The 23,050-nt window shown below is 38.1% G+C and overlaps 1 protein-coding gene across 6 annotated transcripts in view; it reads left to right on the top strand.

Moving 5' to 3' along the window:
- Nucleotides 1–23,050, top strand: part of LOC104143282 (macrophage mannose receptor 1) — a 60,194-nt gene that overhangs the window by 21,644 nt on the left and 15,500 nt on the right. For all 6 annotated transcript variants that reach the window (XM_068934641.1, XM_068934637.1, XM_068934640.1 and 3 more), the window contains 14 exons: nt 1,248–1,405; nt 6,882–6,995; nt 9,189–9,304; nt 10,172–10,320; nt 12,159–12,358; nt 12,862–12,986; nt 14,183–14,270; nt 15,244–15,388; nt 16,831–16,872; nt 16,991–17,154; nt 18,229–18,296; nt 20,673–20,773; nt 21,271–21,413; nt 22,163–22,277. In XM_068934641.1, the coding sequence (XP_068790742.1) occupies nt 1,248–1,405; nt 6,882–6,995; nt 9,189–9,304; nt 10,172–10,320; nt 12,159–12,358; nt 12,862–12,986; nt 14,183–14,270; nt 15,244–15,388; nt 16,831–16,872; nt 16,991–17,154; nt 18,229–18,296; nt 20,673–20,773; nt 21,271–21,413; nt 22,163–22,277 (1,728 nt within the window). The remainder of the gene's footprint in view (nt 1–1,247; nt 1,406–6,881; nt 6,996–9,188; nt 9,305–10,171; nt 10,321–12,158; nt 12,359–12,861; nt 12,987–14,182; nt 14,271–15,243; nt 15,389–16,830; nt 16,873–16,990; nt 17,155–18,228; nt 18,297–20,672; nt 20,774–21,270; nt 21,414–22,162; nt 22,278–23,050) is intronic.

Here is a 23,050-nt window from a genome sequence, read left to right as displayed (position 1 = left end):
TCAGAGGAAGAGCATTGAAACGACTGAAGACGCCTTTTAAGGCAGTTGTAAGAAGGTATCAAATTACCATGGAGATGAGAACACCATGTGCAATGCCTAGAAAATCTTGTCTGCCTCAGAAATCTGCTGCTGCACTCAGTGCTGTATAAACAGAACAAAAGTCAGTCTTTGAGCCAAACAATTCACAGTCTCACGATAAAACAAACAAAGAGGAGGTACAATGAGATGAGTATTGACATAGTAGCCAAACTTGGTCAGTTTTTGTTGGCATCACCCACAAAGGAGAACTTTGGAGAGGAACATGAAGAAGAATAAAGTGCATTGTGGAAAGTTTTGTTTTTACACAGAAGTGCAGCCTGTGGTATGGCACAAACATGGCCTAGTGCATGTCTAGGAGAGTGGGAAACAGCTTATTTAGAAGGTGGCTATGAAAAAAAAATCCTGCTATTTAGCCACCCAGCTTTAGAAAAGGTTGCAGAACTTTGTGACAGCATTCCTTCTTGAGAGGAGAAAATGCGATGTAGGAAGTGACTCCACTAATTCTTGACCATTTCTGATTTGGATAGCTTATTTACATGACTTAGATGTAATCATTGTGTTAGGATTGCTATGTATTGTTTGTATTACTGTGGTATATAGGAACTTTTGCAGTGGTAAAGTCTCTGCTGTCCTAGGTGCCAGATAAACACAGAACAGAAAGATCTTACCAAATAATTAAAGGAAAGAGAAATTAGAGAGCAATATGGATGACAGGAGCTAAGAAGGGAATGGGACATTAATCAGTGTGATGGGCAATGTAATCAGAACAGGTTTGAGTTTTGGTAGCAGAAGAGAATTTAAAGGAGGGTACTGAGGTGTTATGTGGGAAACTTCTGAATGTGAAGGGCAGCCTGGAAGAAGAGGTAAAGGTTTGTATTTGAAAATGGAGCCTGGTGTTCTGTGCGTCTGAGCCATTGGTACTGGACAAGAGAAGGTAAGGACGGTGCAGATGAGCTGTGAGGGCTAGTCATACTTTCTGAAGGAAGTTAGACCCCTTATTATTGTCTTACCAGCAGAGTGGGTGGCATTTCTTGATGACTAGAGTGGCATATGAGGAACAGTGTGCGTTCTTTATGAAGTAGGGAGGCTTAATTTCCTTTGGCTGCCTTTTAACCTTCCTGAGCTTAAGTTCTTTTCTGTTCCATGGAGATAAAGGTTCATATCATATAGAAGGCCTGTTTATCAACAATGTTAATCATATGTTTTAGAGCCAGACGACGAGCTGTGGATTGGGTTGAATGACCTCAAAGTTCAGATGTATTTTGAATGGAGCGACGGCACGCCTGTGACGTACACCAAGTGGCTTCGTGGAGAACCCACTCATGCAAACAATAGGCAAGAGGACTGCGTCATCATGAGGGGAAAGGTGAAGTCATGTAGCCGTTGGCTTAATTGTCACATCAATTCATTTATTATTTGGGCCTTTTTTTTTTCTATTCAAGAGTGAAAGAGTAGGGGATATTACTGTTTAAAGCAGCCTAGAGTAGAGGTTTATAGGATTACTTTTTTGAGGAAGGTTCCCTGTTCAGGGTTGCCAGAAAGTTATTTTTGTTGTTTCCCTGAGAAGTAAGCAGTGGTGGCTTTCCTTGAAGGCTGCTTTCCCCAGGATCCATATTTCTAGATTTCAGTTTGTGCATGTGGGCTTTGGAAGAAACTTTTAATTCTACTGTGAAGCACACAAACGTGTGCTTTTCTTCAGGAAGCTGCAAAGACATATTGGATGAATTTGGATTTTTTTCTAATTAATTGACTGAATATGGGATATACAGCTAACTTAAGAAGTTGTACTGGCAATTTTTAATGATATTAGAGAGAAATGTATGTTCAGATGAAAAGAGAAGTGCTAGCTTTCTTTTCCTAGACAAATCTGTAAATCTTGGGTCTGGAGTCTAGGTGGAATAGATTTTATGCTTCTGTCTGCACTGCACATTAACAGCTGTGAGGAAAAGAGTTACTAATAGCATTAGTGGAAGCCTTTACTGAGTGATTATATGCCTACAATTACAAGGCTGCTTCGAAAGGCTGCCCTGTGGAATGTGCCAATGACAGATAATCTAGGCCTACTACAGGAGCTGAGATAATCGTCTTGGAATAAAAGTTAGTCGTAGTGTACGCTGCTGCAAAATGATATTTTTCCTCTTTGTGATATTTAAAACCACTGAACTTACCATCTCCTTCAGGGTTTAACTATTTTATCAGGAGCCAAAAAAGGTATTTTCTGATAACAAAGGCATTTTCTTACTTTGCAAAATTTTTTCTTACTTTGCAAAATTAAGACTTAAGGGTGGTACTTCTGGTGAGCACACAAATCAAAGAGGAGAACTGATTTTTTTTTTTTTCCCCAGTTGGCCTGAAGACTGTACAAAGCATGCCTCATAGGTGATTCTTGCCTCTAGTTCCAGTATGTCTGAAAATATCAAACATTAGAATATTTTTTTTTAAATACATAAGAAAAAATCAGACTTTCATATCTCTAGGGAAACAAAGACATAACTATAATTTGTTTTTGTATTTTGGCCTATATTTTTATGTTTGCCGTTGACAGCATTGAAAAAGATGCTGTCTTTTTTTTTTTTTTTCCCTCAATTCCTCTCTGTACTTCATGGAATGTACAGCATTTAATGGCGTAAACGTATTTAATGGCAAAGATCCAAAAATTTTGTAAAGGCTGTTGTATTTCTTACCTAACAGTGAGAAGCTGTTTGAGAGTCTCAAGATGGAAGAAAATGTGAAGGAAAGTGAATGTGAAGGTAGGAGGGTAGCAGAATAACTGATGGACTTCAAAACAGAAAACTTCTGTAAAATAGAGAAATTGGGAATTTTTTTTCCCAGTAGGTTGATTTTCCTAACTTACTTTGCTTAGGTGCCATCATCAACAGCAGTACTGTTTGATGTGCAGGGAGCTAGTTCACACATCTCTGCATCATTCTGGAACACACACACTCAACTGCAGAAAATGAGGTTGAGTCCAGTGGGAAAGGGTTGAGCCAGCTCTGTAGCAAGTCTAGGAGGAAGTCTAGGGGAGGTAGCAGATACATCGCTAGATGAAGGTGAAAAAGAGACCACAGCATCAGTTCTAGGAAGGAATGAGGAAGAGAAGAAGAACAGCCTCCTTGGGAGAGCAAAACCTTAGTAATATCCATGAAAGGAGAAAGCCATGTGGACTACAACTGTCCCTACATTGAAGAGAACTATGTGTGTGGGGTCTGTTTTCTGGCCTGGGCAAAATAGAGATCTGCAATGTCATTGCTGTATTAAGAATTCAGCACAGAAAAGGAACTTCATGTGCAATCAGAGGTGTCCAGAAGATTAGATTTCAGTGTGTGTTTTAGTGAAGAATTTTGCGCTGGTCAGAAGCATGGGTAAGACTGTAATCTTTTCAGAATTTTTCTCTATTGTAGTAGTGGTCATACTTTGAGAAGTATGTAAGTGTGTATTTCTTCCGTGGCAACCGGGCTGTGATGTGCATAGTAATTGAACAAACAGATTCTTAAGAGCGTAAGGATGTTCGTGCTTTATTTTCTGTGCTTCTTGGGCAATGGCTATGCCGGTGTAGTAGATGCTTTGTCCAACTTACAGAATTACAGGCTCAGGCAGTGGCTGGAAGCCGAATGCTTGAATGTTGGAGTCAGTCAGCTTACCTGAGGTTGGAAATGGCACTTGCTTCAATTGCCAACGTAAGAGCACTTGACCTTTTTACTAGTAAGGCCTAGAGAAGTTCCTGAAATTCAGGAAGGGCAGGTTTGTAGGGTCACTTGGCCTTGGTTCATGTGGGTAGTAAGTTACAAGGAACACTTAGCTGAGATTTTAGTTCATCTACCATACCGTGCCCTTTAGTAACCCTTATCTGTTGGTGTGAAATTTGGGATTTTATGGTATTATGCATGGAGGTATTGGTGCAGGGAGTGTTAGAGGAAGTTAGAGGCTGACAAGCGTTTGCTGATGTGGATAGTTATTTGAAAGGGGCGCTAAGATCACTTTGTGACATTTATAGTTCCTTCCTGAAATCCTTCCTTTGTGAATTTTTGTTTCATTTATCTTTTTACAGTATTTTGGAACGTTTAGGGCAGCTTACATGCACTGGCAAAATCATCAGGTTAATGGATGTCTGATTCTTATCAGAAAGACTTGACCCCTTTCCCCTGAAGAGTTTCAAGAAAAAATGGTATGGAGCAGTTTTTGCCTGAGGGAGGATCTGGATGGCATTTGCTGGCCAAAGGAAGTGCTAGAGAATTTTAGGGAACTTGGGTTCAAGCTAAAAATCCTTATTTGTGGAGAGAAGTGGGGATCCACTAACTAAATTCCAGTTTGCTGCAAACCCAAGAGAGTCCCTTCTTCTAATAGTTTAAATTCCAGCGCCTGTTGCATTTACCTAGGAAAGAGCAGCTACCTCAATTTCTGCTGCAAGGTTAGAGGAAAGACGAATTTGGTTAATTCTGTAAGATTTCAGGAGAAAGGCAGGGCAGGGAGAGTTTGCAGCTTGCCCTAGTAGCATCCTCTGGTGCAAGGGCAATAACAGCATAGCCTGTGGTCCCATGCCACTCTGCAGTGCTAAGCCCTGAGAGAACCACCGTTGGTTTGCCTAATGCCTCCTCCTACCCCCATCTCCATTTGGCCACACATTGAAAGCTAGTGGATGAGGAGATGGAAGGAGAAATGGAAGTCAATCTGTTTATGTCCTCACCATCTCTTTGTATTGTAAGTCTTGAAGTATATGCCCAGATGGCACCGCTGAAACGTGATATAAGGCATTAAGAATAAGCTACAGATGTACGCAGTGGTACGTGATTGCTTATGTGTGCATAGTCAGATCTTTTGATAGTTGACATAAGATTACAAAAGGGATCTAACATTTGGTTGGGTATTAAAATTGTTCACAAAATTGCCTTGTTCACAAAGCGTGCAGACTTGGACTCGCTGGTCATGTTGTATGTGTCATACTGAAGGCAGCAGCATTCAGTGCAGCCGGATAACCTATGGCCATTCCTCAGAGGCAGAATTTACGATGTCAGGCTGGCATGCTTAGTACTGTGCCTAGAACCAGCTGAAAATACCCAGTTCGGGTTACTAGACCTTGACTTTGGGAAGGAAGCAGAGGACTGTAGCCTCTGCTAGACCAAGCCTCCTCCTCCTTTAGCTAACACAGTGTCTGTCAGTACAGAAGGATTTTGAAATCTTCTGATAGTGAATATGTATTAAGTGATTAAGTGAGACTTTTATGTGAGCACCAGATGCCTTTTTAATTCCAGCAGAGATAGATATATTTATGGCTGAGGCTATAAATAAAAATAGCAGCTTGCTGTTCTGTTTTGCTACTTCAGTAGGGCTGTCACCCTTTCACTTGTATCAGTGTTCAAAAGCAATACGGAAAACATGATGTAGGTCTTGGCTGAAGAAATAAAGGTTTTTTTTTTATTTGGAAAAGAGAAGTTTGAAAGAGAGCGTAAGTTTTCCAGTATATACAGCTTGTTACAGAGCATGGTATCAATTCTTATAATTGTTTATATAGCAAAAAAGCAGAACAGCCTACTTAGGGTGATTTATTTGTGTGGTTAACGGGTTAGTTGGAAGACAGCAGGGATATTCTAAATAAATTACTTCCTCGCTTTGAGGGATTGAGATAGAGGATGTTTTGAGGTCTTCCAGCTACATGGTTCTTTGGTTCCCAGAGAGTGTGAATTTTTATGGTAAGTTTTCTGTAACCATTGCTTTATGTGGCTTGTCTCTCTGCTGCTCATCTTTACAGCAGATAATTAATCTTTCAGGATAATGAAAAAGGAAGTGAGAGGGGGCAGTGAAGGTCTTCCTCCTCTAAGGCCGTGAGCCAAGCACGATAACACGGCTGGCAGGACAGGGGTGTCGCCAGCCAGGGACTGTCCCACCACCCCCAGCAAGAGAACAGAGCAGGCCCAAAGGAGTCGGGGAACAGCCCAGGGTTTGGATCCTCAAGCAAGTCTATTGTGATGAGTCAGGTCTGAGGTCAAGCCAAGTAGCTGAGTCAGGATCAGGCCCGGTGAAGATAACCAGGGTCAGACACAGTCCAATGATTGCCGAGGAGGCTTACAGTGACGAAGCAGGGCTGAGTGACAAAGTAGTCACTTTGTGGAAGATAGATAGTCCACAAGTCAGGGTCCAGATCCATGAGGTCCATAGCCAGGTACGGAAATGGCTGTGATGGAGCTGGAGCCAGATAGTTCCATGAGGTGGAGCCCAGGCCTGAGCTTAAATTCAGCCTCTGAGCCCATGGGCAGGGGGGATGTGGGAAGAGGCCCAAGTAAGGCTGCTCAAGACTATTAAAGCCTATTAGTGCTCCTAGGGCCCTGACAGGAAGTTGGAAATGAATTGTAACAGTAAGGCATGTAACCGTGCCGTTAAAAAGCACTTGTATTTATAATGTGCCTGTTCATTACGTTATGATTTTTGTCCATCTGTTTTTCATTGAATTTAGTGATCTGAGATGTGGTTTTCTTTGAACTTATTTTTGTTGTGATGTACTCTTCTGCTGTGTTTCCTGTTCCAACGGGGTTTCTGTGGAGACAGATGACTCCTCCATTTTACCTTGCACGGTTATTAAATCATTAGCCTGTGTAAAGGTGGTGGAATGTTGCGATCACCTCCTCAGGTTCACTTTTCATCAGAGTAAATAATCAGAGAAGGTGTAAATCAGTGGTGCATTGGCCACAATACAAAAAATGAGGTTGGAATGAAGTTGAAAGTAATGAAGTTAGATGTAGGTTTTGCTTCTTTTAAAAACAGAAGAAAATCATTAAATGCTTTAAAATGTAGAGCACGTTTTTGGAAAACTAAGTCCCACTTGACTGATGTGCTGTTCTTATGTTCAGGATGGATTTTGGGCAGACCATTCTTGTGAAAAGAAAATTGGCTACGTCTGTAAAAGGAAACCCATGTCAGAAGCTCCTACAGAAGAGGAAACTATTGACATGGGCTGCCAGAGAGTAAGTTAAGAATAAGTTGTGTGAACTGAATAGGCTGCTAAGAATGCTTAAGAGAAGAAAATGTCACCTAGATGACTCTGGAAGAACAGGGAGAAATGGGTCTGTGTTGTCATTATCAGAACAGCTGGCCTTCTCATTTCCATGACAGATGTGATACATGTGAATAGTTCTAAATTCTGACTGTCATTTGGCTCTTGATGCTCCTTTTCTTTTTCCAGAACCTAATCCGAAACTCAAAACTATAGTCCTTACAGTAGGCCAAATTTCCTTGCTTTGCAATCAAGCCTTGAGGAATTTGCCTGTGTCAGCAATTGCTATTCTGCTCTCTCTACCGTTTTCTTCAGTGTTAGTCATGGCAGTGAGGCGCCTTGTCTTCATAATGTTCTGCAGGCTGTGCTGTGGCCTTTGGCAGTTCTCCCTATTTCGAAGAATTTGTTACAAGTGCCCAAGCGAGATGAACTGATCATTCTCCTTCTGAACTGCCAAATATCTATTGCTTATTTTGTCATGCTCACCTTCTAGTAACGTAATGCTCAATCGTTCTAGAAAAGCTCCTGCAATTTTTTAGGTCATAGGGAATCTTACTGAGGTTTTTTTTCTTTCATTAAGTCACTGCCTTTCCTTCAAAGTCTGCTTTATACAGCTGCAGGGAAAGCTTGCGTAGATACTTTTTCCCCATATTTGTAAAAGAGCACCTGGGAGACTTGCAAATATTGAATTGATGGAGAAGGTAGCACCCCTACCCACTAACCACACCCCTAACCACACTACAAGGATCACTTTTATCTTTGCCTAGAGGACTAAGTGTATGCTGGTAGAAAAAGTCGTCTCTCATGGGGGAGAAATTAAGACCCTCAGAAGGAAATGTATGTGAATTGTGGCTACTTACAGCAAACACTTCCTCTGTAAGCATATTCCTGAGTTAATGACATTTGATTGACAAAACATTAGAAGAGAGTCTTAATGTTAGTTAATAATTAACCAACTTGTCTGAGTTGGCAATCCATTCCTGAAAAGCTGTGCTGAAACTTGCTTCTCAAGAGCGCTCTCATTATTGGGCAGTGCCTATGTGCCAGGTGTAGTCCTATACTGAGCACTGAAGGTGCACAGCAAAGCCACATCAGCCTTTGTAAGTGGAAAGCGCTGATTAAAAATTCGTTATATACCAGAAAGCATTTCATAAAACAAAGTTTTGAAGAAGTCTTGTTCCCCCCTGTATATTTGTAATATATGCCACTTTATTTATAATGTTAAGCCCATAGATGAAAAAGTCTGTATGTTTATCAATTTTTCTGGTGTATAGAGATGATTCTCAGAGAGCTCAAGTAAAGTGCTTTATTATTTGCCAGGAGATTCATTCTGAGTGTCTACAATAGGAATAGTCCATTTTTATTGTCACAAATGTTATCTCGGTTCAGGAGGCAAATAAGCAATTCAGCCTGACTGCCTTCCCCCTCTCTGTATATAGTAGAAGAGGTAGTTGTCACTACCTCTTGTAGGCCGTTTGAACAAGCTCATTCTTCTCTCTGTGGAACTTATAAAGGGGCAAGATCTGGCACTCTGTGTAACCAGCCGTATGTCTGCAGTATCTCTTGGTCATCTCTGACTTCGAACCACAGTAAAGACGTAAGGCTGTCATAAGCACTGCAATCCAAGGACCTAAAGTGACCGTATTAAAACTGTTAAGAGTCTGTATTCTTTCATTACTGTACAGCTTTAATGTACATAGAGTAACATGTAAATGAATGTATAGTATTTATATCTTCTGCACTTCTAAGAGTTTTTCAAGTCCTACAGTACTTTTCTGTAGAACCACGTCCAAATTTCCCTGACCATATTTTGCTTTGCTTTCCCATCCAGGAGATGAAATAGTTGGACTTGCTTAGTCTAACTTACTGTTAGATAATTAGATAGAGAAAAGACAGATTCAAAGCCTGGTATTGGGTTTGAAGTGGAGGTCCCTGTAGAAAAATCAGTCATCATCTCAGTGTTATACAAAATACAGTTATGTTTTATTTGTTACCTAGTTAAATTATTTTCCCTTCTGGCTCTTTCAGTTTAATTGAGTCTCTGTCTTACAGTTAGCTGATAGAATTATAAATCAGTTTAGGTTTTTTTTTTTGCTTTTTTTTTTTTTTAAAGAAGTTTAGAAAAGCTGCAGCGTAAGTGATTGCTTAATGTTTATTTTGACAGGGCTGGAAAAGACATGGTTTTTATTGTTACTTCATTGGAAATACATTTGTGTCATTTTCTCAAGCAAATCAAACCTGTGAAAGGCATCAGGCTTTTTTAGCAACTATTGAAGACAGGTATGTAAAAGTCTGCTTGCCTGAGGGGACCACATGAGGGTCTAACATCATCTAAATATCAAAATAAAGGTTCTGTTCCAGAGCAAAATCAATAAGAAGGTAGGTATGAGAGGACTGCTATCTGTAGGTGCTGAACTGCTCAGAGTTTTTGTGTATATATTCAAATCCAGGAAGTCAGTTTGTAGCAAAAATAGGTGATGACTGTGAAGTCAATATTGATCTAGACTGTTACATTGAAGAAGAAAATAGATTTCCATTTTCTGTTTCTTGACTGGGCTGGCTTGAATGAAGGATGGAGAATCCAATTTTGATTATTTAATAAAGAGATATCGCTCTGAATTCCACCCAAAAAGTAGCTCTGATGAGCAAAAGGGTGTCAGTTTCACCTATCTGCTCTTAGAATTGAGCTACTTTTTTCAAAGTTTTATATAAGAAATAAATCAAGCGAAGACAAGTGCCTTGTACCTGAAAATCCATCAGAATTCAGCCATGAATTCAGTTTTGTATTTGGCTATAACAAGAAGTCATAAGAACACAAGGTACTAGAAACTCTCAGCAAATGTGGTGGTATCCTACTAAAGTCATGTCAGGTTTTTTCTTTGCCCTTTCCTTTTCCACCTTCATGTTGGTCCACCATTATGTCACCTCCTTTATTGGACAGCAGAAGAGAAGACATAATAATCTTGAATTCAAGTTTGCTAAATAACTGTTGGATAATGTTTTGTTGTTGGCTTTGTTCAATTAAATCCATCTAAGCTACTCTTTCAAGAAGGTACAAAGGTAATTCTGGGAAAGTAACAAACCATGTACAACTTTTTTTTTTTTTAGTTTTCCAGTATTATTTAACTCTTGTGTTCTTCTGAACAGATATGAGCAAGCCTATCTGACTAGCCTGGTCGGGCTGAGAACAGAAAAGTTCTTTTGGATTGGACTTTCAGATGTAGAAGAAAAGGGAACTTTCAAGTGGACTAATGGCGAATCTGTCTTGTTTACACACTGGAATTCCGAAATGCCTGGTAGCTATGACTCTACACTGTATACTGAGTGCACTGTCCAAAACGCATTGCTCGTTACTTACATGTTTTTAACTCATTCTGTAGCTCCTGCTTGGTGGTATAATGACTAATTGTTCTCAAATGTCCCTGGCTGCTCTCTCAAGCATGCTGTAAGGGCTGTTGCTAACTTCCTGCTTGGTGCTGAAGAGAGTTTTTAACATGAGCTTGGAAAAAACTTTGAACTGAAAAAAAGTTTGTTTTGCTTCTGTTCTGGGGAAGTCTGACTGTGTCTGTACCGCTTTAGAAGAGCGATCTCTGCAGGCATACTGTGCCCTGCTTGCAAGTCCTGCCTGTGCAGCCATGTCTTATAGTACGTTTGCTCACTGAATGTTTTGAAGCGTATGCATGAAGCATACATGAAACATCTCCAGTCTTAAAGAAGATCCCAGGGCTGCCTCCAGTAGGGAGTGCTGACATAGCTGCTGAGTGATTAGGGTCAGATCTGAGGTGAATGTGATGTGGGTAGCAATTTATGGAGAATGTAACATAGAAAAGCTGTATCTCTGTATGGTAGGTGAGCACCTGCAGATGACTCAACAGTCACTCCCTAGGGCCAAAACAGAATGAACGATTGCTGAAGTTATGATCTTGGGCGTCCTAAATGTTCACTCCAATTATTATTATTTTGCAAAGTGAAAATATAAAATCTTACTAGCAGTCTACCTAAGGCCTATAAATTTTGTTAAATGTCAGATTTATTTGGTTTGTTTTAATACTTAAGGGCTTTGCAGTGGTTTTGATTCTTTCTGCTAGGTGCAAGCCATTTTTCTCAGAAGATCCCAGAAGAAACTTCAAATGTCAATTTTTTCAAACTGCAGGAGTAGAAAGGAGGAAGGTTGGTTGCTGCACAGGAGTTACACTTTCATGGAAGGAAGACAGAGAGGAACAGAACAGGTTCATCTCTGACTGTCCATAGTGCAAGGTAGACGTGAGAAAGTAAGAGAGGTGGCAAGCAGGGGAACTTTCAACACAACTGTAGATCAGAAGTAACAGGAGTATCTTTGGAATAGAATATCCATACCAAGTCTTGAAGGCAAAGGGAGAAGACAGCCTGAGGGATCCAGAGGGCACTGGGTGTTCATTCACACCGAGAAGCCCCTAAGAGTTATTGGACTGAAAAATGGGATTGTAGGAAAGTGCAAGAGGGCAAGGGAGTTTTTGTTAGTCCTCTTTAGTCAATATCTTTCCTGGAAGAATTGTAATTTCCTTACTTACTAAGTTTTCTTGATCAAAACTTTTCTAATGTTTTGTGTTTCAATAAAACATATCCATCAGGGTAGGAAGCCTTTCCATCTCTGACACAATCACATCAGAAGGGGGATGCTCCCAGTTTCAGTATTCTGGCAGGTTGCATTTGCCTTTCAGGAGATCTTCTGATCGTCTTTAACTTGCATGCTTTAGATGCTGATTAGAAAGCATCAGGTGGGATGGTAAAGTTATATAGACCGTGAAGCCAACACGAGGCCCCTATATAGCAAGCTCATCAGCAAAAAGTCTTAGTCAATTTAGACAAATTTGAGAAAATAACACTAACCACAGCTTCAGTTCTAGAGAGTTTGTTGGATCACAGGTCATGATGTTGCTGGAGTCAGCCACTAGAGGTGATTTGATATGAGGTGTAGTTCAGTGTCTCCGATATGGATGAACCACTGTTTTTTTGGACTGTTTTTTCATATGCTAGAAACATTTTTGACTCTGTACAGACAAAGATTTAATTTCCATCAAGTTAGAATATGGAGTTACCTAAGTTCTCAGTGACCCCTGAAATGTTGCTTTTGTGCATTCCTGTTTACAAACAGGAAGAAAGCCGGGCTGTGTGGCCATGAGAACTGGAATTGCAGGTGGATTATGGGATGTAATAAAATGTGAAGAAAAGGCAAAATTTATATGCAAAGTATGGGCAGAGGGAGTGACTCCTCCGCCTATTCCTACAACAACTCCTATTCCGAGGTGTCCAGAAGGCTGGGACTCAAACAGTCGTATTAGTTTCTGTTTCAAAGTAAGTATGCTGCTTAGTTCTGAATTAAGAACTGTTCTCTCTGCTTGTTTGATGCACATAAATGCAACAGAAATTTGTATACTAATGTGTCTTACTGTTTCATAAGCTTCTTTATGGATTATGTAGAGGTCTTGTCCCCCCTTATTCAAATGCTCCTGTTTCTGACATCATTTTTATTTCCGTAAACTCTCATCTTCAGATCTTAATTTCCCTTCCTTGCTCTTTTAAGATTAAAAGTGCCATTCTCCTATGTGTTTTGCAGTACAAGAGTGCAGACACACTTGCAGAGTGTGCACACTTGCACACTCTGCTAACTTGGCTCAAATACACTCATATGAAACCTGTTTCACACAGGTGAACACTTACAAAGTCTGTGTACAAAGTTTCTGTAATCTCCATAGAATAAGCGAAATTTAAATGGATGGCTTTTGGATAGCTGGTGTTTCTTGATCTTGTGATCTTTATGGTCTGTTATATCTGATTGTAAAGCATATTCTTATTAGCCTTTTTCAAGAGGAGAGCAAAAGAAAACATGGCTTGAATCTCAAGAGTTTTGTCGAGCTATAGGAGGAGATCTGGCCTCCATTAATGGTAAAGAAGAACAGTATGTGATATGGCGTTCTATTGCGTGAGTATCTATAGCATGGTCATCCATTCACTTTAATTAGCGTTTTGATCTTTCTGAAATGTTTGATTTCAGTTGTGTCTCTTTACTTTTACCCAAGCTGGTCTGGATTCATTATCAGCATCTGTATCAAACACATAGCAAGAAAGCAGAGGTGAGGAGATAGCAGAAATATGACTAGTGGCAATTATGCAAGAAGCTGATGCTAGAGAGAGATTGACGCAATAACTTGTTGAGGCTATATTTATGATCTTATGTAAAAAGTTTTACCGTGGTTTTGAGGCTATTATAAAACTGCCACAGATGTCATTTGGCTTAACAAATATACAAATAGGGTAACAGTCTTGATGTAAATCTAGTCAATGTATTGTTTATTCCTCACTTTTATGAACTAGTCAGAGAGCAGAAGTACCTCCAGATTCAATTGTTCTGTGCAGGGAATGTGAATAAGGTTAGTAGGTCCCTGAACTGTAAAAAGTAAGTGAAAAATTTCTGAATGTGATCAAGTGCTCTTAAAAAGGCAACAAGTGCAACATGAACTGAGTAGAGCGGAGGCAAAGAACAATTTCATATCTGTCTAACTAGGAAGTCAGACTGAAACATGGAAGCTGTGCAAAATGCTTCAGCCAAACTAGAATCCCAGATACATGCCTATCATAAGGAAGTCTCAGATGCTGAATTACCGCATATTAACATATCACTAAATTCTGATGAATTAGTAAAGCCTGTCTGCTCTCAGACAAGAACTAGTTTAAGATATGATTTTTTTTGAATGCAATTCAACTGCAGCAAATAACTTTAATAAAGAGTTTGGAAACTGTAAATGCCTTTAAAGAGAAAATGGAGAGTTGACAAATGGAGAAACAATAACTACTGGACCGTTGAACAAAAGTACTGAGCCACCTGATTGGATTTCCAGGAGTAGGATTGGATCTGGACGTTTTTCTCTAAAAAATGTTGGTCAATATTTCAATCCATCTTAGTTAATGAATACTGTTGACAGCTAGAAATAATTATGTTTTCATTAGCTTGCAAAATGTCCTCAGTATTTGCAGTTCTTTCTAATAACCTTAAGGATTATCTTTACAGAATTTTATCCACTGTTGTGAATTGACAGGTTATAAAAATATTTTAATGTCCTTAGCTTTGTTTTTATGCTTTAACTGCCTATAAATGGAATATTTATTATTTTTGTTTAGGAACAATGGGTACTACCATCAGCATTTCTGGATGGGTTTATATTACTTGAATCCTGATGATGGCTTTGTTTGGAGTGATGGATCTCCAGTGAGTGGTTTAATTTTCGCTGCTGTTATTTGCATTCCTTGTATTTCTTAAGTGTGTGTGGTATATATGTTTGTTTTTTTTTATGCTTAATGATAACACTCTGTTGTGTCAGGCTTTCTTTAGCAAAGCTTATGAATAACAATCTCATGGCTTAATTTTTGGCTAAAACATACTGATTTTTAATTATGAAGTGTGCATTAAATCAACAAGAAAATTAAATTCATGCTGAGTAAGAGGAAAAAGATCTTTCCGTGTCATTTTTTTGCTTGGCTGTTCTTATAAAATACAAATTTCTTAGAGGAAAATAGTCTGTCTCTGGTATTTATCTTCTTTGCTAATTAGATCTTAATATGAAATAGCCTGCGTTCCATGGATATGAAGGCAATTGTTTTATGCCAGTGTGACTTGACTGTACTTCAGACTAAGATGTAAAAATGTAGAAACAAAAGTGGAGTTGGAGATGTGGATATATTTTCCTGTAAAGTCAGTCAAAATTTATTTGACGGAACAGTTTACCATATGAAAAATGGATTTAAACTGAATTTGCAATTCGTACAGAAAAATTAAGATTGCAGTGATATTTTTATGAGGAGAAATGCCAACTTTTTATTGTGTCTCAATAATATCCTAATATTTTGCTAATATAGAGTGTTTATTTAATTGAGCATGAACATATAGCATACATCGTTATTGTCATCAGATGAATTTTACAGAATTTAGGTTCTGTAAGAAATGTTAATATTCTGCCAATTGTGATTGGAAATAACTGTGGTATAAATTGTGGTCTATTGCAATCTGAAAACAAATTTGAAATATCAGCATGTGCAGAGGGAGGTTCTGGTTTCCTCTCATCTCAGTTTTTAAACTGATGATAGAGGTAGACTGTGGGTCTGTGGTTTGATGCTGTCTGCTCCCTCTCTCCATTATTATTTTTCTATATAATGGAATCATCACAAAACTTTTTCTGTCATAGGTGAGGTATGAAAACTGGGGCTTTGGAGAGCCCAATAATTATCAAGGAATTGAACTTTGTGCAGAGATTAGTGGCGACTCCAGCATGTTATGGAATGACAGACATTGTGATTATCTGTATGGATGGATTTGTCAGATAAAAAAAGGTAGTATTGCTTCCAACTGTATCGAATAAGAACGGAATTGCATTTGATTTTTTTTTTTTTCTTAGCTATGAGCACAAACATTTTCAAAAGCTGTTCATCAGAATGGTACCCTTTGGAAAGCAAAATGTCAAAATGGTGTAAGGATTTACCTGCTTTTGATATATTCAAAGATACAGAGCCAAAGGTGCCCTGCTGGGACTTCTCACGGATCTTTCTCTATGATTTCAGAAGAGGAAACGTGATTCTTGAAAAACAGGAAATGGTAGTTTGAATATTCACATTCAGTTCTGCCTTTTCATTTAGAGAAATTTGTGCCTTTTCCAGCAAATTCTATTTTGGAAGAAATTTTTCTGAGTCAAGTGTCAAACTTTTAGCAAAGAGTTTGCAAAAAACAGTTCACACATTGGGCTCTTTAAGTGTCAGAACTTTTCTTTCCTCCCTCCTTTACTTGGCTTGCATACTACTGTTTGGTCAGCTGGTTGAACCTATAATTGCAAGATGAAGCCTAATTTTGGGATATGTTACGTTGCTTTGACTGGGTTTTGTATTCATTTGTTGGTTTCTTGCAATATTTTCTTTTTATTTTCTGAAGACGACAAGCCAGAATTTCTAATTTGAAATTGAGTTCCACAAGCAGCATATCTAACTAATTTTGAATATTTTGGAAAGTGCTCTGTTAAGTATTGTACCATAGCCACTTACTGGGTTAGTGGGAAACAAAATGAAGATGCTGCATCAGCCTATTGACAACAAACTACTGCATCTGCTTTATATTGATAAAAGGATTTTTCAGGCACTCAGAAAATTTTTTCTCTGGCAATACCTGTGAGATTATTTTTTAGCACAAAACAAACTGGTAACCCTATAAAGATCTCCAGGGAGATCTTTAGGGCATATTTTCCTGAGATACTAGTGACAAAGGATCTCCATGATGCTGTAGCTAAAACAAACAGGGGAATTCTTTAGCATGATGTCTTTTTGTCAGAAAGAATGAGTTAATTTCTCAGGAGCATATCTGTTCCCTAGATAAAAATCTCCCTGGAAATTTTTAAGATCCAGGATAGTAGTTCTTCTCAAAACCAGAGAAAGATGGAAAGAACCTCACTCCGTAGGAGCTAGGGCAGCATGGAAGATAACCCAGGCTGCATTCCTGCGCTTTCTGATTTAAGCCAGAATTCATGTATAAATGACCTGGGGAAAGGAGGAGGAGGGAGACACAGGGACTAGCTTAATAGAGTTAATGCTTTGGGACGTAAAATTTGCTGCATCCAGCGAATACCAAATGTAATTACTCAATTCAGTCAAATTTCAAGGTATTTAATAATCCCTTGTGCATTAGGAATAGCTTGTTTTTAGACCTAAGGGAACAAGAATACATATTTAAAATTGAAGAGTGTTGCAGAAATTTATTGTTGGATCATAATAAATATTTTTTCTTACAGGGGCAAGTGTAAAACCTGAACCAACAGAATCTCCTGCGCCCAGTAAGTGTATTTACTATTGGTATTTGTGTTTGTGCACTTAAATGCTCTTTTAAATTCTACTAATGAGAATATTTTATACTTCAGGAACAATATATTTAGCTTACCCTTTATCTTGCAGAGTATAAGACTAGTGAGGATGGATGGATTATACATGAGGACAAACATTATTATTTCAGCACAGAAAGTGTTCCTATGGAAGAAGGTCGGGAGTTCTGCAAGAAGAACTTTGGAGACCTTGCCGTCATTGAGAGTGAAAGTGAAAGAAAATTCCTCTGGCGATATGTAAGAAAAATCTTTAATGGAATAAATCATCTGAATAAGTGAGCATGGGCACAAGTCGTTTTCACCCTCGTGTTCTCCCTACCAGTTTTATGACAGTGAAGTTAGTGAAATGGCAGTAGCAGTAAGACAGGTTGATATGAAGGTCAAATAAAGTCTTTTTTTGGATCTTTTCATAGCTGGGACAGGGACAGTTTTGGTTCTGTATTTTGCATAGTAACAAGCATTAAAACATATAGTAACAAGAATTAAAAAAAAAAAAATTATCTGCTTCTAACTTACTCAACCCAACAGTCACACAGCATTACATCTGTATGCAACTGCTAATGCAGTTAACATAAACCTAGTGCATAATTTTAATTATCTCTGGCTTCACTTTAGCAAAATGACGTACTCTGATTCTGTAAAGTAGGCTGAGTTAACTGCAAGTTAAAGTGCCACGGTGTCAACAGATAAACTCAAGGTATCCTAAGATGTGGATCAAATCCATGTGGATTGGTTTATGTGCAACACTCAGACATTGGCTTTTGATCTTGTCAGTGTGGTCTGAGATGTGATCTACCTAGCAGCCTTTTTTTGATCTGATAGTTTCCAAGTTCACAGCTGTGCCTCCTTCTCCCTATGGCATATAATATGGGGCAAGAAGAACTTAAGGCATGGATTATGCCATGAGAAAGAGCTTTTAAAGGATTGTTTCCTAGGTGACTGGAGCTAGTTCCCTGTTCATACTCTCTTGAAGGTCGGTTTCTTTTAAATCAAGAGTGTGTTTAAAGGTCAGATATGACTTTCCCTGAGCTGACTGAAGAGTGGCAGTGAGATAACGTGAAAGTCTTGCATTAATTGGCACCCAAATTGTAGGAGGGCTTTGCCCTTGCAAGACATTTCACTGGTGATGTCAGCTGCAGAAACTGTGCAAGAGGTGCTGATTGCAGTGACTTCTTTAAAATTTAGCTTTATAGCTAGAGAATATAACATTTCACATCTTAGGTGACTCAGCAGTAGGTTATTCATTATTTTCAGAATACATTTCTGTGATAAACAGAGGAAATGTGTACAATTTTAATTTTTACATTCTAGATCTTGAAAAATGGGAAGGAGGATTCGTATTTCATCGGTTTACGACTGAGTATTGATCAACGGACAAGGTAGGTCACCTAGAGCCATCAAGCTCACGTGGTGCTTTAAAATCAAGAACAAATCCACTGAGCAGAGCAAACACAATGAAGTACTTGAGTGAAATTGTGGCATCTCAAAGCAGATGAAAATACTTTTCCTCCAACTTCCCTGAGACTAAAATTTCATGCTTGATATTTTTGATTATGAAGGTAAGGTTGTAAAAATGTGTTCCTTAGTAAAGATACTACACTTTATCCTAACATTTAATCCATTTTTTTTGAATCCCATCTATTGCTAGGCATTCTCACCCCGCTAATAATACTGTTATTCTGTATTTTATTATAGCAGGAAAAAAGCTTTCAATTTTGCCCTCAGCTGTTGTCTTCCTTGTTCATATTCCAACAAAGTATAGCTAATATAAGGAGTTAAAAAAAAGTATTCTCTGTTGATGTTGGACGAAATTCTTCAATCATAGAAGACCAACTCCTTTTAAAGTAAATGGCATTCCTCATTGAAACCACTGGAAGCTAGAGTAGATCGATAAACCTTAAAACTGGACTTACTCTTTGGCAATATTAAATCATTAGCTTTGTATTTTTAACTTTTCAGAAGTTCACATCAGCTCTCTTAGATTTGGAAAGTTCTTTACAGTTTCAAGATTTTGTAGCCTGTAGCACAGAATAAGTTATCTTGAAAGGACCTGGAGTTTCACAGGACATAGCCAGGTTTGAATCTTGATTTAAACACGGTTATCTTTTCAAGTGGTTTAATGCTGTGTTAATTTAGCTCCATGTCTAGATGTTCCAAGAGGGATACTGCATGTTTCATTAATAGTTTTCACCCAAAGCTGACAGAAACAATACAGTGGAGATAATGTATTTGAACTTTTATTAAAAAAAAAAAAAAAAAGGTATAATTTCTTTTATTCTCTGATTTATATTTAAAATACAAATAGATGCCCCAACTCAAAATATGTAAGATGTCTGGTAGATAAAAACATTCTTCTTTTCCCTCCTTAAGATCTGTTGGGAACAGACTGTATTTAAAGAGAAAAATGCACTGCAAGTTAGCAACAAAACTCTTATTTTCTTTTTGTAGAGCAAAGACAACTGCTACCATTTTATAACTTAAGATGCTCAGTGAAGATAAGCAGGTTTTCTGTGAGCTTTTCTGAATGTCAGCATGCAGGAGCATAAATTGATTTTTGCATGTGATGTTTATTTAGGCATGGCTTCATGTCTCTTCTTTTGGGGTCCTGAAGTGCCTGGATAGATGCCTAGTAATTCCTGGTTCTTTAAGTCCATGGTGAAAAACATGCCCTTTCAGAGGATGGTAAAGATATTAGGTGGGCCAAATCACCTTCCAAAGAAGAGATGTCTCTCCTGTTCCATTGTATTTGTAGGGACCCTGCTGACTACAGACCCTGACTATGCTTTTAGGTGAAGTGCCTTGCCTATCTATCTGAAGTCATATAGGGTGAACCTAGGCCCCTCTATCACTTGCAGTGCAGTAGGAATATGTCTCCTAATAAATGTTTGATGGCTTATTGCTTGGTTATGCTTTTGTTCTCTATAGTTTAATCTACATAGATATACAGCTTTTTCAATGTTCAGATTTTACGTTATGTCACACATTGTCAGAGCACATTGTCAGACGCATGTTGTCAGAGCAATTGCCTTCTAGGTGGTTTGTCATGCCGTCACAATTTTCCCTCTGCATGGGGGATGAAGCATTTTGCCAGTATTATGACTCCAATCTCTTATCTCTGTAATAGCCACAAGGAATATGTGACTTGAGGGAAATGATGAGCATCTGGGTTCTCTCATGTTGAAATGGTGTCTGGCTTTCATGTTGGCCTGAAAGGTTATTTTGAAGATTGTCCTATCAACTGCAAGAGCGTCAGCATGTTGCATAAATCCAGAGTAAACATAACTCCAACACCTATCTTGTGCCTTTGCAAAGAGAGCAAGTAGCGCAATGAGCTAAGTACCTGATACTCCACACCAATATTCATGATTACCTGGATGCTATATTCTTTATTTTTCCCATCCTTGGAAGGGTAGTTACCAGAGATTTTTATTTCCTGGCAATAATCACACTATCAGGTAAATTACTAGTTTCCTTGTATCTACAGTAGGAAATATTGCGTATGTCTCAGTTTTATGGAGTAATGCGTTCATTCCATTAATATCAAAGTTTAAAAAAAAAAAAAAAAAGAGGAAAAAGGTATTTTCTCAGTTAACTCCTGTATTGTGGATACCTCTGAATTAGAACTGGTCCAAAAGCCTTGTATAACTTAACCTGTGAATGGGGATATTAAACATCTTGCAAAATGACTTTTTGTGAGATGGAAGCAATTCTATTTGTTTGTTAAAGATGGATTTTGTTGAATTGTTTCCCTTCAGCTGGATGGATGGGACTCCAGTGAATTATTTGGCATGGGCACCACATGAACCCAACTTTGCAAATAACGATGAAAACTGTGTAGTCATGTATAAGAATTTAGGTGAGTTTTTAATGTTTGTTTCTGAATTTTATCATCTGTGTGTTTGAGTCACAACTTTTTTTCTGAGAGGCACCTCTTTTCACCTTTTTTTTTATTCTTTTACAAACTTATGGAAGTGGAACATGATGTTAGATTTTGTATTTTTGTATTCTTGTGTTTATGTTAAATGTAGCATGGAGAAGGTCTGGTAGAGGCCTTTGCTTGTGATCGCTATACAACTGCTATATATTTTTTATTAAAATAGGTCTAATGTGCTACTATAAAAATGAGTTTTCTAATACCTGATTTAAATAGTATATTACTCTTAATATTCTGTAATTACACTGCATATAAAGTGGCATAATTATCGTAGCTGCTGACATTAAACGATCCATAAACTAGCAGACACTGAGGATTTGATCTTCATTTGATCACTGTGTAACGATAACTGAAATTGATTTCTATCTAACCAGCATTGGATATAGTGTCATACAGTTCCCCATTTGTCTTGCATTCAGGATTTTGGAATGATATAAACTGTGGTTATCCAAATCCCTACATATGTGAAAGGCACAACAGTTCCATTAATTCAACTGTTCCTCCAACAACATTTTCAGCTCCAAGAGGATGTCATCCAACTTGGCTTTCCTTTCAGAATAAGGTACCGTAACAAATTCATAGCATGTTGAATGCTTGGTAAAGTATTAGGTAGAAAGCAAAGGAATTAATTTACGTTATTATTTCTTATTAGAATAATTTTTCCTTTCCAGAGGGCTGGTTGAGATCTGCGCACTTTTATCACTTTTATTTGTTTGCGCATCCACTATTTTGCAGGAAAAGTGTTTGTTTGTTTTTACACTTCTAATGAAGTGGCATATGAGCCTATCCAGCTGCAGTTTGTGGAAGTCATTCTCTAGTCATCTCTTCAAATCTTTTGATAAGCGTTTCCTAAGGGATTAGATGGAATTTGCAAAGTATTGGTGTATTGATTGTGATGTATTTTAACTGAATCATAATGTTCTTCCAGCAATGAATATATTTTGTCTTCCTTGACTTCAAAAAATGTAGTATGCGTTGTAGAGTCAAATAAAAAAATCAGCAAACTACTATCAGTAATGTGTAACTTACCAATATTAGTTGGCTGTCTACACAAATTCCGATTTTGCTTATTTTTTAGAGATTTCACATCAAAGCTAGCATGCGTCTTGCTGAGGAAAACATTTTCTTGAGAGCTTTAATTTTACATAGAAAATGCACGAGCACAAAAAATCCTTTTGGGTGTGGTTTTTTTCAGATGAATGTGTTGTTTTACTGTGCTTTCTCCGTCCTGATTTCTGTAGAGCAATGCCTTTTGATCTGTAAGAGGTATTGGAGTAAAGATAATATTTGGAGAATTTGTTCTTCTTTCAGTGTTACAAAATATTTGGATCTACAGAAGATGAACGTGTCACTTGGCATGCTGCGCGAACAGCTTGCATGAATTTAGGAGGAAACTTGGCTACTATCCCTAATGAACAAGTGCAAGGTACTATGTATGGTTCTGTAGCAACTAGATTCTGTAGCAACATTTATTCTTAACAGGATGGCTGTTATATTTATGTGAATAAGGACATCATTGAATAATGACTGTACATCTGATTTTGGTCCAAAATCGTATATTTAGAAATTTCTAATGAAATCTGCCCCTGAATCTACCACACTCTAATGTACACTTAGACTTATATGTGTGTGTACATACACACACACACACATTTATGTGTACATATATATATATGTGCATGTATGTATATGTAAATTGTATGTACATGTATATAGTCTTGTTAACCAGAGTAGTGCTTTTTCTGCCTATAAATGATGCCAGCTGGACCCAGTGAGTGATGTAGTTTCACGCAACTAAGTGTTGTAGTTTCACTAGGTGGCATTAGCTTGCTGCATGACTTTTTATATTATCTCAATCAAGCGCAGTAACTTTGGGGTCAGAACTTGCTGCATCTGGGCAGCTTGGGAAAGAGATTTTTATGGCACGCAGCTGTATCCCCAACTCACCATGTAGATGTACCATTTTCTTCACTAGAAGAGCTTATTGTAATGATCAGAAGAGCTGCATGCCTGACTGGGGTAGGTGGGCAGACAGAAATTGCCCTGTGTTTGAATAAATATGGACAATATTCAAATTAAAATTTGAGGAAAATTTTTATGTTAATAAACATAAACATTTTTAGAAATGCTGTTTTATACTATGTTGCTGAGAAACAGATGCTGCAGAGCATGTACTGTTTGTGAACTCGGAAGAGCATA

Source organism: Struthio camelus, chromosome 2, assembly GCF_040807025.1.
Source record: "Struthio camelus isolate bStrCam1 chromosome 2, bStrCam1.hap1, whole genome shotgun sequence".
NCBI lineage: Eukaryota > Metazoa > Chordata > Aves > Struthioniformes > Struthionidae > Struthio > Struthio camelus.
Note: the sequence above shows the minus strand (reverse complement) of the source record. Positions and strands in the feature narration are given on the sequence as shown.